Raw genomic sequence first — 13,960 nt, 5'->3', positions numbered from 1 at the left:
CGCACACAAAATGAGAGCAAGGAAGCAAAAGCTAGCAAGCATCTGAAGGGGAACCCTTACAAACCTCTAAGAGGGTGCAGTGAAATTATATCTGAAGTAAATATTATTTTATCACAGGTTTAAATAGATACAAATAAAATGTAATGTGTTGATCTGACATTTTCTAGAATAAAGTTTGCATTCCTATGCCCTCTCACCTAGGAATAAGTCCCACTAAATTCAGTGGGCTTTACTTAAAAGTAAACATGTATAGGATCATATTGTATATAATTAGTTTTGACATATCTAAAATCCTTCTCCAAATAATTTGAGATGCCCAAAGATTATGAAATTACAGGAAATTTTCAGCAATGATTGAAGCAGCCACTTACGCATAACCATCCAAAAAGTACAAAAGAGGAAGCAGATTTGCATAAAATTCGCATATAGTGGTAATTTATATGTTTATATACCATTTTAGAATTATAGGTTGATACTCTGTGTTGCATGAGCAGAAGTCTACTTGCGCAATGGGCCTTTCCTTTCCTTTCCTTCCCCTGACACCTTTCCCAAGTCTGCTCCAGAGTCTCTCAAAGGGATTCGGCTAGACATCACCCATTTACTATAATTTAAATAGAAATGCAATGCATATTACTATAGTGGGAAATACTTTGACCATGTGGCATATGTATTTGCTTGCTTTGCTGTCTAGGTGTTAACGATTGTTAGAGACTCCTGGTCTCTCTTCTTATGGTTCTTTATGTTTAAACTGGACTTAGTCTGGATACAGAATGCAAAAATGTTACAATAAACTTCTTTTGTGCAGTAAAAAGTGCTAGTAGTTTTAAGGACTGGGACTATGGAACCAAACACAGAAAAATTGCCCTAATATATATATTTTCCCCACATTTCAATCCTTCAGACAGACCACAGCTGTTCCATTTCAACTTGTTGCAATCTTTGACTCAGCCCTTTGTGAATTCAGGCAAAAGTACAATGCCAGCAAATATGTATACAGTGGTACCTTGGGTTAAGAACTTAATTCTTAACCTGAAACTGTTCTTAACCTGAGGTACCACTTTAGCTAATGGAGCCTCCCGCGGCCGCTGCACCGCTGCCACTTGATTTCTTTTCTCATCCTGAAGTAAAGTTCTTAACCCGAGGTACTATTTCTGGGTTAGCGGAGTCTGTAACCTGAAGCATGTGTAACCTGAAGTGTTTGTAACCCGAGGTACCACTGTACTAAGGATGGTGCCTCACCATTAGCAATCCATTAGTATCTCATCTTGCCCACTAGGAGAGAAGGCCCTGAAATATAAGTTAGACTCTGTGGGATTCTTCTGCCCTTGCTCCCATATATATACCTTTAGCTCAAAATGTAGCAATGCCAGAAGCAGAAATCCATCCCCATAACATTACCTAGCACCTCTCTTTATAGATCTGGAGTGGGAACTCTGTTTATGGGTGAAACAGGCAAATTTTGCCCAAGCCCTTTGATGCTCAGTCCAGATTTGCAGGAGGAAAAACCACGTTTCTATAGAAGTACCAATCGACATTCAATGCAGTCCAAGCTTAACACAATATCAACATACATGAATTCTACCACAATATGAGAAAATAAATTGTTTCTCCCTTAAAAGATAAAATTTTAGTATTTCAAAATCATTTGTTAGTATTGCCAGCACTAATTGTGGCCTTGAACCCACTATGTGAAGTGAAATTTCTTTTTTCCTACTCAGGATGGGAAGCAATGCTTAGTAACTTTTAATTAACAAGTCCCTAACTCCAATATTTTATTCCTTCCCCAGAAGCCTAAGAATAAGGTTAAAACCTAAAACTTCAGGTCATATCCAGTTGTCTGGCAATCCTGAGTATAAAACTCACCCAAAAATTATATACAAGGTGCTACCCCTGGATTATGAACTAAATGGTACACTCCCATTATAGTCCTAGCATGGGGCTAATCATTTTGCTAGCTGGAAAGCCCAGTCCTTATTTAAACTCCTCAAAAATAATATTAAAAAAACAATGCCATAATAAAGCTACAAGTAGATTTGTACTTGTATTGGCTTGATTAAAACCACTTTCTCTTCTTAAATGTTGGAACAACTTTGCATCACATATACTTGTATTCTCAAATTGCTCTGAGGGTAAACTATCATTAGGGAAACAGAAATCAAAGCTATACAGATAAATTGTACTTATAGCTGTATTATGGTATTATTTTTTATCATCTTCAAACAGAGAATAAATGCTGAAGGAAATCAACATCCGAGATACAAGCAGATCATCTGTCAAAATAAGACAAGTTTTTCAATCCACAAATGGTAACACCCAACAGTAAATGAGTCCTTGTCAGAGGATTTGTATAAATAATTAGTTTACTACAATAAAGGATGCTCTTTTATTTACCAGGGAATTGCACACTCTTTTACAAGAGGATATTCATTGCTTTATAACCATCTGTCACTTCAGTTCTGCAAACACCACACCTCCCCCCAAAATCTAATTAGTTTTGATTCAGTCACACATTTTAAACGATGTAACTGAAGATACTGAAAATGCCATCTGATGGCACTAGCACTGTGGCAAAACAGAAGATAGTTGGAATTTGTTTGGTTTTGTGGGGTGGGGGGAGTGTTTTTACTTGCCCCTGTGGCAAGACATGTTGGCTAGTGAAGGAAAGAAAAAGAAAAGAAAAATACCTTTAGCTTTAACAACTTACAGGTAATATAGCTTTCCTGCTGCTGGTAGCGTTTGTTTCCTATAGTCTATTCCGGAATCCAGCTGGATAGTGCTGCAGTATTTCTGAATACAGAAACAAAATAACAGAGTTGTTACTTTCCTTAAGCAGATGATATGGAATTTTGCATGGGAGTACAGCATATCTTAGCAGTGCATCAGCTCATATGTCCCTATGCATCAGCATAAGGCAAACTGAATGATGGGTCCGGCAAGTTATTCACTTGGATTATGCTCATTCCACCATCAAGGCTGCTTCAAAGTTATACAAAGAAATCACTGAGAATTCTCCTCCCGGCCACTAAGAATGCCTTAATACAGCTGTTACAAACATACATTTTCAGCATCACTCAGTAAGCAATACAAGGTAGTAGAGCCAGGCAAAAACAACAACGTAAAGTGGACGTTTATCCAAATCAGACAAAAGGTGATCAAAGTTTCCAACAACCTCTATAGTTTTTGCTCATCAACAGGAAATAGGGGCTAGGGATGCCAGCGATCACAGCCCTAGTTTAAATGTACAAGAACAGCCCAACTCTCTGCATAGGTACTTGAAGGTAAATAAAGTGAGCTTTACATAAGCAAGCCTCACTTTGACTTGGCAGACCTTTTTATTCACCTGTTCTCTATAAATTGCTGCTTCGTATTATGGCATGCTGTAAGTTTTTTTAGGTTTCTAAAAGAAGTTTTATTGATACTGGGTGATTTCCAACAGTCATACTCAGTGCAGACTCAATGAAATCTATGGACCTAAGTAACTTGAGCTACCAAGTTCGGTTTTTTACAACCGGTCTACTCTGAATATGACTTAGTTGAATATAACAGTTACAGATAGGTAGCCGTGTTGGTCTGCCATAGTCAAAATAAAAAAATTCCTTCCTGTAGCACCTTAAAGACCAACTAAGTTAGTTCTTGGTATAAGCTTTCGTGTGCATGCACACTTCTTCAGATACACTTCAGTGTGTATCTGAAGAAGTGTGCATGCACACGAAAGCTTATACCAAGAACTAACTTAGTTGGTCTTTAAGGTGCTACAGGAAGGAATTTTTTTATTTTGAATATAACAGATTGTGTTTTTGAATTGCAATGTGTAAGCTGCATTTGAACTCAGAAAAGCTACATATCAAACTTTTAGAAATGAAGTATAAATAATTAACTCCAATGAGTTCTGTGGACCTTTCTTCTAAGTAAGCAAGAATAAAATTGCAGCCCAAGCACACAGTGGTCGGCAAGAATGGATTTCTGCGGCAAATCTGGAAAAATGCCTTTAAAATTATTCTGCAGTTTGAGTAAATTTGCACAGTGTATGCAAATGCTTAATTTTACTGCAATTTGGAAGGGGCAGTTCTGAATATTTTTAAATGTATAAATTGCTATTATTAGTAATGTTATTATCCCTCTCCCACCTTCCTTAGGAGCTGTCTTCTCTGAGGGAAGCTGGATGGAAGGTCTGGGAGTTTGTGGCATCAGTTCCTGAAGTTGCCTAAGGATATTTTGTATCATTTGTTTATTCTAATATTGTTTGAAACTATGCATTATCTTGGCACATAAAGGCAACACATACATGCATACTAATAATTATATAATAATAGCAATGATTGCATGGTGGATAATAGATCAGAACACATGAGGAAGTAGGAAGGGAAAAGTTGTTTCTAAGGACAAGGAGATCTGAACTTGGCTTACCCCCACCCCCAATGAAACATGAAGGCCTTCCCTTATAGTGAAAACTGATGTTCTTATAATTGTGCTCAAGCTTCTGGAATCTGCTTTGAGATGCTAGTTCAGGGGTAGGCAACCAGATGCAGCCCATGCGACTTCTCAATCTGGCCCGTGGACGGTCCGGGAACCAGCGTGTTTTTACATGAGTAGAATGTGTCGTTTTATTTAATATGCATCTCTGGCTTATTTGTGGGGCCTGCCTGGTGTTTTTACATGAGGAGAATGCGGGCTTTTATTTAGAATGCATCTCTGGGTTATTTGTGGGGCATAGGAATTCGTTCACCCCCCCCTCCAAAATATAGTCTGGCCCCCCACATGGTCTGAGGGACGGTGAACCAGCCCATGGCTGAAAAATGTTGCTGACCCCTGTGCTAGTTCCATGGTCTGCAGCAAAAGCATGGTCATATTGTTGGGTCACCTGACTTCAGCACAGGCAGGGGCCCTTATTATCAGGTGACCTATTCACATCACAAACTATTCTCTAAGCTTCCATACACTGGAACATCTTAATAACAGAAATACATGACTTTACATATATACACAGAGAGGTGGTTATGTAAATAAAAATGGAGATCTCTCAACATTTGAAATACCGTATTTTTCGCCCCATAAGACGCACCGGCCCATAAGACGCACCTAGATTTTGGGGGGGGGGGGAAATAAAGGAAAAAAAAATTATTTCCCCCCCAGGTGCGCTGCGCTACAGCAGGAGCTTGGGGCGTGCTGAGCTCAGCGCGCCCCAAGCTTCTAGGTGCGCGCAAGCAGTCCGCTGCCGCCCCAAGCCTCGCGCACCCGGTGGGACCTCCTGCCGGGTGCGCGAGGCTTGCAGACACTCGCCCGAAGCAGGGGGAGCCCTCCCGAGGGCTCCCCGTGCTTCGGGCGACAGGCTGCCGCCCCAAGCCTCGCGCACCCGGTGGGACCTCCCGCCGGGCGCGCGAGGCTTGCAGGCATTCGCCCCATGACGCACCCCGATTTCCCCTTCATTTTTGGAGGGGAAAAAGTGCGTCTTATGGGGCGAAAAATACGGTACTTACACAAGGAAAATTGCTATTTGAAAAGGTCTTGGGTTACTGCACAGTGAGATTAATTGCTCACACAACACAACACAAAAGACATGTCAGAATGTTGTACAATGTAAAATAAAACATTCTTAGGATAAAGACAGACATAATATTTGGTAGTAAAGTTCACATGCTTCTGGATTTTTGAAATTCTGCATGCTCCGAAATACTTCATCACAAATTTGCCTACTTTCTTTTTTTTAGTGTTAAAAATAATAAGCCCAATAGAAACAATACATGTATTAATTTGGTCTCTCTTTGAGCAACTGACTTCTCCATCATGGGATTGATTAAAGCTTACAGGCATGATTGCATTCCACACTCACTAATCACCATCAGGGAATCCTAATCAGCAGCTAAAGAACTTTTAGCTGGAGTCTTCATATTTTAGCCCTTAATTTTAAAGCTACACTCCTAACAGTTGGTTTACATTTAAAGTCTTTTGATAACCCTATTCATCTGCAGTATTAAAAGTCTCCTGTCCTTTCCCCAATGGTAGTAGAAGCTAGTCATAGCAGAGCTGCATGTCACATCAAAGGAGCATTTCAATACCATTGGCATAAAGACTGTGACTTCTTACACTATTCAATTTTAATGCTTAGAATTATTCAGCTGCTCGCATTATTATGTATTGGTTTATGTATTTATGTAGAGCAAAGGACAAACACAATTACATTCTGAAAATATAATTAAGAAGGTTTAAAAAAAACCTTATCACTCACACACGTTACTGTAAGGGGGAAAACTTTAGACTCTGTAAGGTAGAAATGGAGACAAACCATGATATTAAGAATTTCTGTTAGAATGAAATAATAACCCTAACACTACTGAAAATGATACAGCCATTGGAGACAACTATGCTTTCCTCCATATAATCACTACAAGTTAGATGTAACATCCATACTGAAAATACAGCATAGGAACATAGCAATCTGCCTTATACCAAGTCAGACCATTGGTTCCTCTAGCTCAGTTTGGTCTAAAGTTTGGTCTAAAGCAGTGTCTCTCGATGATTTCAGGCAGGTTTCTCTCCCAGCCCCAAATGGAGATGCTGTGCATGAAAGCTGGAACCTACATGCCAAACAGATGTTCTACCACCAAGCTATGACCCATCCCAAAAAAGATTTGCATGCCCCCCCCCAGCCTGATACCCAGTTTTCCTTTAAAAAATTAAGTTTCATTATTAAATTAAGGGTTTTTTTATTGGACATCTGTTCTTAAAAATAAATACATAATACAAGAGATTAAAAAGAAATATATTTCTCAAACAGGAGGAATGCCTCCTCATTAAAGCCTGCTACAACGCCTATGTGCCAGAACTTCTTCCAAATATTCGGTTGTATTATCAATTCACTAATTTAGTCTATTGGCTAGGATTTCTACCAGTGTCCAAAATCTGGTTTCAGGTTTTGGTTAAGGTGAATCCCTGCTTAACATTTCCCTGTTAACACTAACTATTGTGGATGCACATCTGTTATAGCTCTAGTTAGGGTCGGAGTGAGGGACTTCCTCCCAGAAAGAAGAGTGAGAAGGGGAGAGAACAATATCCTGTATCCAGTTTCTGATCTCTTTAGGCATGTTGAAAAGCTCCCCAGTATTGTGTCTATACCAATCTTGCAAGTACAAATACCTACTGCTATGATTTTGCTGATGGGTTTTGTAATGAATTGCAAATGAATTGTCTGAAATGTTGATTTGACATTTTATTATGTTTTTATATGTGCTGGAAACTGCCCAGAGTGGTTGGGGAAACCCAGCCAAGATGGGCAGGGTATAAGGGACACAATTGAAAATACCGGCACCACAACATACCCACTCCTCCCAAACAAACTAAAGAAAATTCCCACAACACTTAACAGGTACACACAGGCCATGCTCAAAGCATGGAAAACACAAATAGGCAAACTATCCCCAACCCCATCCCCACTAATCCCCCTGGCGTACTACCCATTATTCCACCATGCAGCACAAAACCTCCAGATAAAAACCTGGTGAACCAAAGGCTTATATCGCCGAATAGACTTTTATAAAAATAACAAACCCTTGTCAACACAAGAAATACAAGACAAACTAGAAGACACCCAAATGCCCTGGTTAACACAACACCAACTACATGCCCTCTTAAACAACCCAACAGTAAAATCAGCAGCAACTAGGCCCCTGACAACCTTCGAAAACCTCCTCCTAACAACAAAGGGAAACGATAAAGGGACGGTATCCGCAATATACAAAATACTACTCCAAAATCCCGCAAATCCCCTAGACGCAATCAAAAAACAATGGGAGAATGACATAGGTTATGAGATTAACCCCACTCAATGGACCAGAATGTGGTCTAAACCCCCCTTTAAATCCATATCAACGAAAAGAAAAGAACTCACACTGAAACTGACCTACAGGTGGTACCTAACACCAAGGAAACTAGCGCTAATACACCCAGGAACCTCACCAAAATGCAGGAGAGGGTGCACCTCCACAGGCACATACCTCCACATGTGGTGGGAGTGTCCCAAAATCCAACTATTCTGGACAACAGCCATACAAGAAATATGTAAAATAACTAAGCAAGTAATAGACATCACCCCAGAATTGGCCCTACTAAACACCTTCCAAGACAACAATGCCCATTTACACCACAAAGAACTCATAACCCACCTGCTCTCAGCAGCCAGAAACACCATAACCAGACACTGGAGAGACCTGTCAGGAGTAAGCATGGACCAATGGTACCAAATAGTATGGGAAACAGCCCTACTAGAAAAATTAACTAATAAACTGAAACTGACATGGGGACAAACAGAAGAAGACGCCTTCACCCCGGTATGGCTCCCCTTTATCACATACACAGCCCAACAGGACAGTGACAATAATCCACCAACAGCATACAAATCAATATGGCTAACCTGATCCAAAACACCCACCCACCTCACCCACACACGAAAACTAAGATCACCACAGCCAATCACAAGCAAACAACCACACCCTAGGCCAACCCCAACCTCTCTCACCACCAAAGGAACACAAGCGAACAACACAAGCAACGCTGACACCAAACTCTACATACATTAAACATAATAGAAACACCGCCACCCGACCCCACCCCTATCCATCTTCCCCCTCTCCACCCCCCTTTCTTTTTTCTTTTCTTCTCCCCCTAATGCCTCAACAAATGAAACGGATTTGTAAAAATGTTACATGGGGGGAAAAATACGAGGCATTACACCTACCTCTGTAAAACAAGAAAATCCTTAATAAAATATTTTAAAATAAATAAATAAATAAATAAATAAATAAATAACAACAACAACAACAACAACAACAACAATAATAGGGCAACGTCAGGCCCAGGGACTGAACCCAGCTCTTAAAATCTCTAAGTCATGTCCTCTTACTAGCCCTGCTCTAGGGACTCTGCTTTTGCCTGCTGAAATGTGTCCTTGAACTATGATGGTGCCTTCTGCTTGCCTGAATTTGCACATACATGTGTATGAAGAAACCACTAACCTTTTCATGGCTTGAATTTAGCCCACTATACAAGATAACAATCGCATTCTTTGCCCCACCCACTTTTCGCCTCTGGCCCACCAATCATGAAGCCCTCAGAAGTTTATTTTAACTACTGAAAAGGGTTATTACCCATACCCAAGCTACCCTACTTCTAACCCTGCTGCCCTCATTATGGTTCCCGAGTTCTGTGCACCTACCTAATCTACTAATTTCATGCACATACCAGAAATCATTCCCCCACACCTGACTTCCCATTAAGTGCTACTTCTTCTAGTTCTGCATTCCCAAAACTGATTCCCCTCCTGATGTTTTGGACTACAACTTCCATCAGCCTCAGCCAGCAAGGCCATACCACTTGGGGTTTACCAAAGTTGCTGTTGATAAAACATCGGTTGGGGGGAGCCCTAGCTTGTAGGAGGCTGTTCAACCGAGGGTTCAGACCAGGGGTTCTTAACCTGTGGCCCATAGACCCCATAGGCTTCAAGAGGTCTGTGGACTGAGCATACACAAGATTTTTCTACAGCGATAGAATAAATTGTGTGTGTGTTTGTGTTTATGTGTATTTTTCTGGGGAGAGGACTTTCATCAGATTCTCAAAGGGGTCTGTGACCAAAACAACAACAACAACAAAAACACCCTTAAGAAACACATTTAGCCTGAAATCATTTGTTTTACTCCTCTCTGTATACTTATTTCATTGGCCTAAATCTCTCCCCCCATGCTTTGTATTTCTTCTGTCTGGATATTAGTTTGTCTTCAAATCATGACATGTAACATTGCCCACACTTCAGTTCCAAACATGGTACAAAGGGTACTAAAAAGCCTTCTCTCTGAAGGTATATTGTAGGTTAAATGCACCTTGTAATCTAATAAAGAAACTGAAGATTCTGATTTATAAGATAACCAAAGTCATAGGAAGGAGACTGGGCTTTTAATTACCTCTACTTTGGGTTATGCTCTACATACAATAAACTATAGGTGAGTTAGTAGTACATTGTTTCATCTTTATTTGTTTGACCTTCTGAAGACAGTGATGGATATGATCAGGGTATGATCTTAAAACAAAGATCCTGCCTTATCGTGTGAACATAAATTTCTGTAACAAAATGGAAAAGAGAGGAATCATCTAGTATTTGTGGAATAAAAAAACTTGGTCAAACTATTGTTCAGTATGCACTCAGTCTTTGTCTTCATGTTCAGATGTTGTTCAAACAGCAGACTTAAAAGAAAATAATGTCAATGAATCCTCCCAAGCACTATACATGACCTCTGGGGTAATTAGCAATCATTGAAAAGCAACAAGACTAAAATGTTCTATTCTTTATTACTGTCAGCTCTTATCTTGATCAGCATTTTAATAAAGATGGTTCGTTCCTAAGACAGTTCCATGAATCAGTCATAATTACATCCTGACACGCAGTGAATAGTAAAGCAATACTAAATATCACTTCATCAACCTTTCTAACCTTTATGCAAGTATTAACAGTAAATAATTTTTACACAATCCAACAACAGAAAATCTGCATATATCTTAGCTTTGTAGAGAGTCTACCCTAAGTGAATTTCCTGTGACCTACACCAGCAAAACACAATCGGGCATAATTATTCAAGATCCAGAGATATTCAGGTGTTGCTTTTTTTCAGAGTGTACAACTTCAAGCACAAAAGGCTACTTGTTCTACATAATAAACCCTCAAAGGGTTAAATGAAATGCCAGTTTCCTTTTCTCAAGCATCTCCCAGTAGCTACAGAACTCTAAATTGAGAATAGAGTGCATGTACATAAATATTACATTTTTAAATAAATACAAAATGCTAAATCTAAAAAGATAAAAAGCATTTTAACACCCAAAATGATTAGATCAGGCCCTCAAGTTGGAAAAGAATACTATGCATAAAATGTGTGCGTAAGGCTATAGCTACTACTGCTGCTATGTTGCATAATTGGAGTCTGTATGTATTAAATCAGATTTGTTGTGCTTAATATTTTTAAAGGCTGACAATTATTCTCTATTAATATTGATTTATTTCCTATGTTTGTTAAAACACTGTGGATATGAAGTAACTGTTCATTCTTCATAGCTGTATCATTGTCCAGAAGCTCAGCTGGAATAAGAAGTTTAGTTTCTCTGCTTCAGCACACAAAATTGATAATTTGGTTCCTTAATTCAAATTAGATGCTTTACAGTTGTTTCTGCATACCACGTAGCTGTAGCTATGCAACAGATTGAGATCGTTTGACTATAGTTGCAATAACTATAAAGTTCTTTAAAGTTCAGCTTAGTGGGTGCATAATCAAGAGAAAGTCCTAAACAAAGGGAACAATATTAAGTTTTAGTGGGGAATAAGGTAAGAGCATAACACAGCTTCCTTTTTCAAGGTCTCTCAAGAGAATCATTCCCTACCCACTGCGACAAACAGAAGCGATATGTGAACCAACATCTTGGTCTTTGACAAGGTGCTTTGCATTATATCCAAAAGTATAAACAACTCTTACAAAGAATGCACTCCCACAACTAAGGATAGCTCTTATTCTAGTAAGTAAGCGGTATACAGTATGCCTTTCTGCAAAGCAGAACAGGACTGGCTATGTTTCATGCTAGACTAAATGAGCAGTTGTTCAACAGCAGGTCAAATATATAAAGATGACTAAGTTACTTTAACTCAGTTCCATCCAATATGAAGTTTGCTCAAAATGCTTTCTTACTTCAAAATCTGATTTGTACTTCCTTCCTTGGCCTGAATCTTTGCTCCTGCCAGAGCTCCAAACAGGGAAGAAGAAGAAAAGGGAAAGTGTTGATTTCAGAAACTAGATTTCCAGAATGAAAATAAATGATTAAGATCTAAGCAGACTAAGGATGGTTTACGCCTATCTCTGATGAGGTCTGCTACCTCATTACCAACAACTGAAAACTTCTGCTGCATTTTGTTTCAAGAGAATCCAAAAGTCCTTGCTGTAAAGCGGACAGGGGGGTGCAGAGTCCATTCAGTCTTTCTGTATCACAACCATTATGTAAGAAGTATAAAACACTGCCTTTATGCTGCCAAGCCACAATGACTCCTCTTACATCAAAGCAGTTTCACCACTTGGGTTTTTTTCTTCCAAATTTATTCAAGCCAAGGGCAGGGAGACAACAATTCATACACGCTAATTACACCTAATTATCTATTCCTCTCCCCACCCCAACTTTCGGCCAGTGTTATTTGCTATTTGGGTTTCTCACAACCTCCTCTTGCCCTGTCCATCCAGCTCAACAAGTAAGTCTTTGAAGAAAACAGTTGTGGCTTTTTAGAATATTCACAATGTAAGGTTCAACCCAAATTAAACTATTCCCATTATTAGTTTTGACACGTTTAATGTGTTAAATATGAAGGCCTTTTGCTTAATTTGGCAAATTCCTCATATCACTGCAAGGAGAGAATTGCCAGTAACACCCTCTCCTACGGGAGCTTCTCCTCACACTTTCTTTTCATGATCTAAATGAAATGTTTATTGATTAAAGTTCTTCTCTGCAGACCTCCATGGTAGCCTGTGACAAAGCACTTACAAGCCTTATTAATTGGCTCGGACCTTTGGGGCGAGGGGGGTGGGGGAAGATAAGGAAGACCTTATTTTGCATTACATCACAAGCAAAGGAAACATTAAACAAATCAATTGCATTACAAGCAATGCAATATTGCATATCTAACTCAGAATTTGAGCCAGCTGTTGGAACCAAAGCGTTCATTTGCTTAAACAGAGAACAACTATTATTAAGATCAAAATGGAATAGAATGCAAGAGTTTGCTACCATTATTTTACCTTCAGATGACAAATATATATAATATATGTTTAAATGAAGGATTGTCAAGCAGTCATCTTACTGTACTTAAAATGCAATATATTTAACAAAATATATTTTAAAACCTTACCTAATTTTTAAACATTTATTAATTTGGATTGTGAGATACAAAACTTATAAATATATTCAATGTGGTATGGATTTGCATACCTACCAAAAGACAGTTTTCGGATGATCAAACTGAATTTTTGAGTATATAGAGTTCTAATTTTGTGCATTAAAACTACTTTTGAACTCAAACTCTGATATGCAATCACATTTTAAAAGCCCAAAAAATACAATGTGAACATTTGAGCCAAAGTCTGTTCTAGTCTTATATTTACTGAGTGTATGCTTGCACGTGTAGACCCCCCTCATTTTCTCTCACTCTCACTCTTGTTTTCTAATGCTAAACACAATGATTCACAACTGAACTGTATTGTAAATTCCAAAAGTAATCCATTTAATTAACACAGGAAAAAAAGAGAAAAGCAGAGCCTACAGCTTCCATAGGTTGGGAAAGAAAGAGTCTTCTATTTAAGACTTGCTTGGGTACTTACTAAGAAGGGAAACAAAAGGCCTAACGTCTTCAGTAATGAAAAAGTCAATTGATAAGTGAAGACATCACAATATCAAAGACTTAATCCCAGCAATTCTGACTCAGGTGACAGCTCAGCAGAGGTCAGGGTGCTGACACTGACCACAAAAGCAAGTTTTAACCATTCAGCATACTGAAAGCTACTGGACTATCACAGCATTAGAATGGAACTAACTGACAAATCAATTTAATCACCAAGATGACTTTTTTATTTTAAAAAGAAATTGTCAATTCACAGATCTGTGTGCTTCTAACACAGGTGGCTTGACAAAGGCAGAACACATAATCAAAGACATTTTATATCTCCTAACCAGTGCCAGAATCCCACCCCCTGTCCCAAGATCGCTCTGAATCTGCTGGTAGTAGTTTCCTGACCTAATAGTAGTATAAAGTTGAATCTTCTTCCAAACATTAATAGTGGCTTTTTGACAAAAAATAAATATGATTATTTAGTGGGGTGAAAGCCGATGGAAGAATAGGAAATAATCAAACAGTCCAATTTTATACATGTTTACTCAGAAGCAAGTACCA

At 38.9% G+C, this 13,960-nt stretch overlaps 1 protein-coding gene across 3 annotated transcripts in view; it reads right to left on the bottom strand.

Moving 5' to 3' along the window:
- Window positions 1–13,960, bottom strand: part of AFG1L (AFG1 like ATPase) — a 58,294-nt gene that overhangs the window by 18,785 nt on the left and 25,549 nt on the right. For all 3 annotated transcript variants that reach the window (XM_081186636.1, XM_081186637.1, XM_081186638.1), the window contains one exon: window positions 2,705–2,787. In XM_081186636.1, coding sequence (XP_081042762.1) covers window positions 2,705–2,787 — 83 coding nt within the window. The remainder of the gene's footprint in view (window positions 1–2,704; window positions 2,788–13,960) is intronic.

This window comes from Podarcis bocagei (assembly GCF_964188305.1).
Source record: "Podarcis bocagei genome assembly, chromosome: 3".
Lineage (NCBI taxonomy): Eukaryota > Metazoa > Chordata > Lepidosauria > Squamata > Lacertidae > Podarcis > Podarcis bocagei.
Note: the sequence above shows the minus strand (reverse complement) of the source record. Positions and strands in the feature narration are given on the sequence as shown.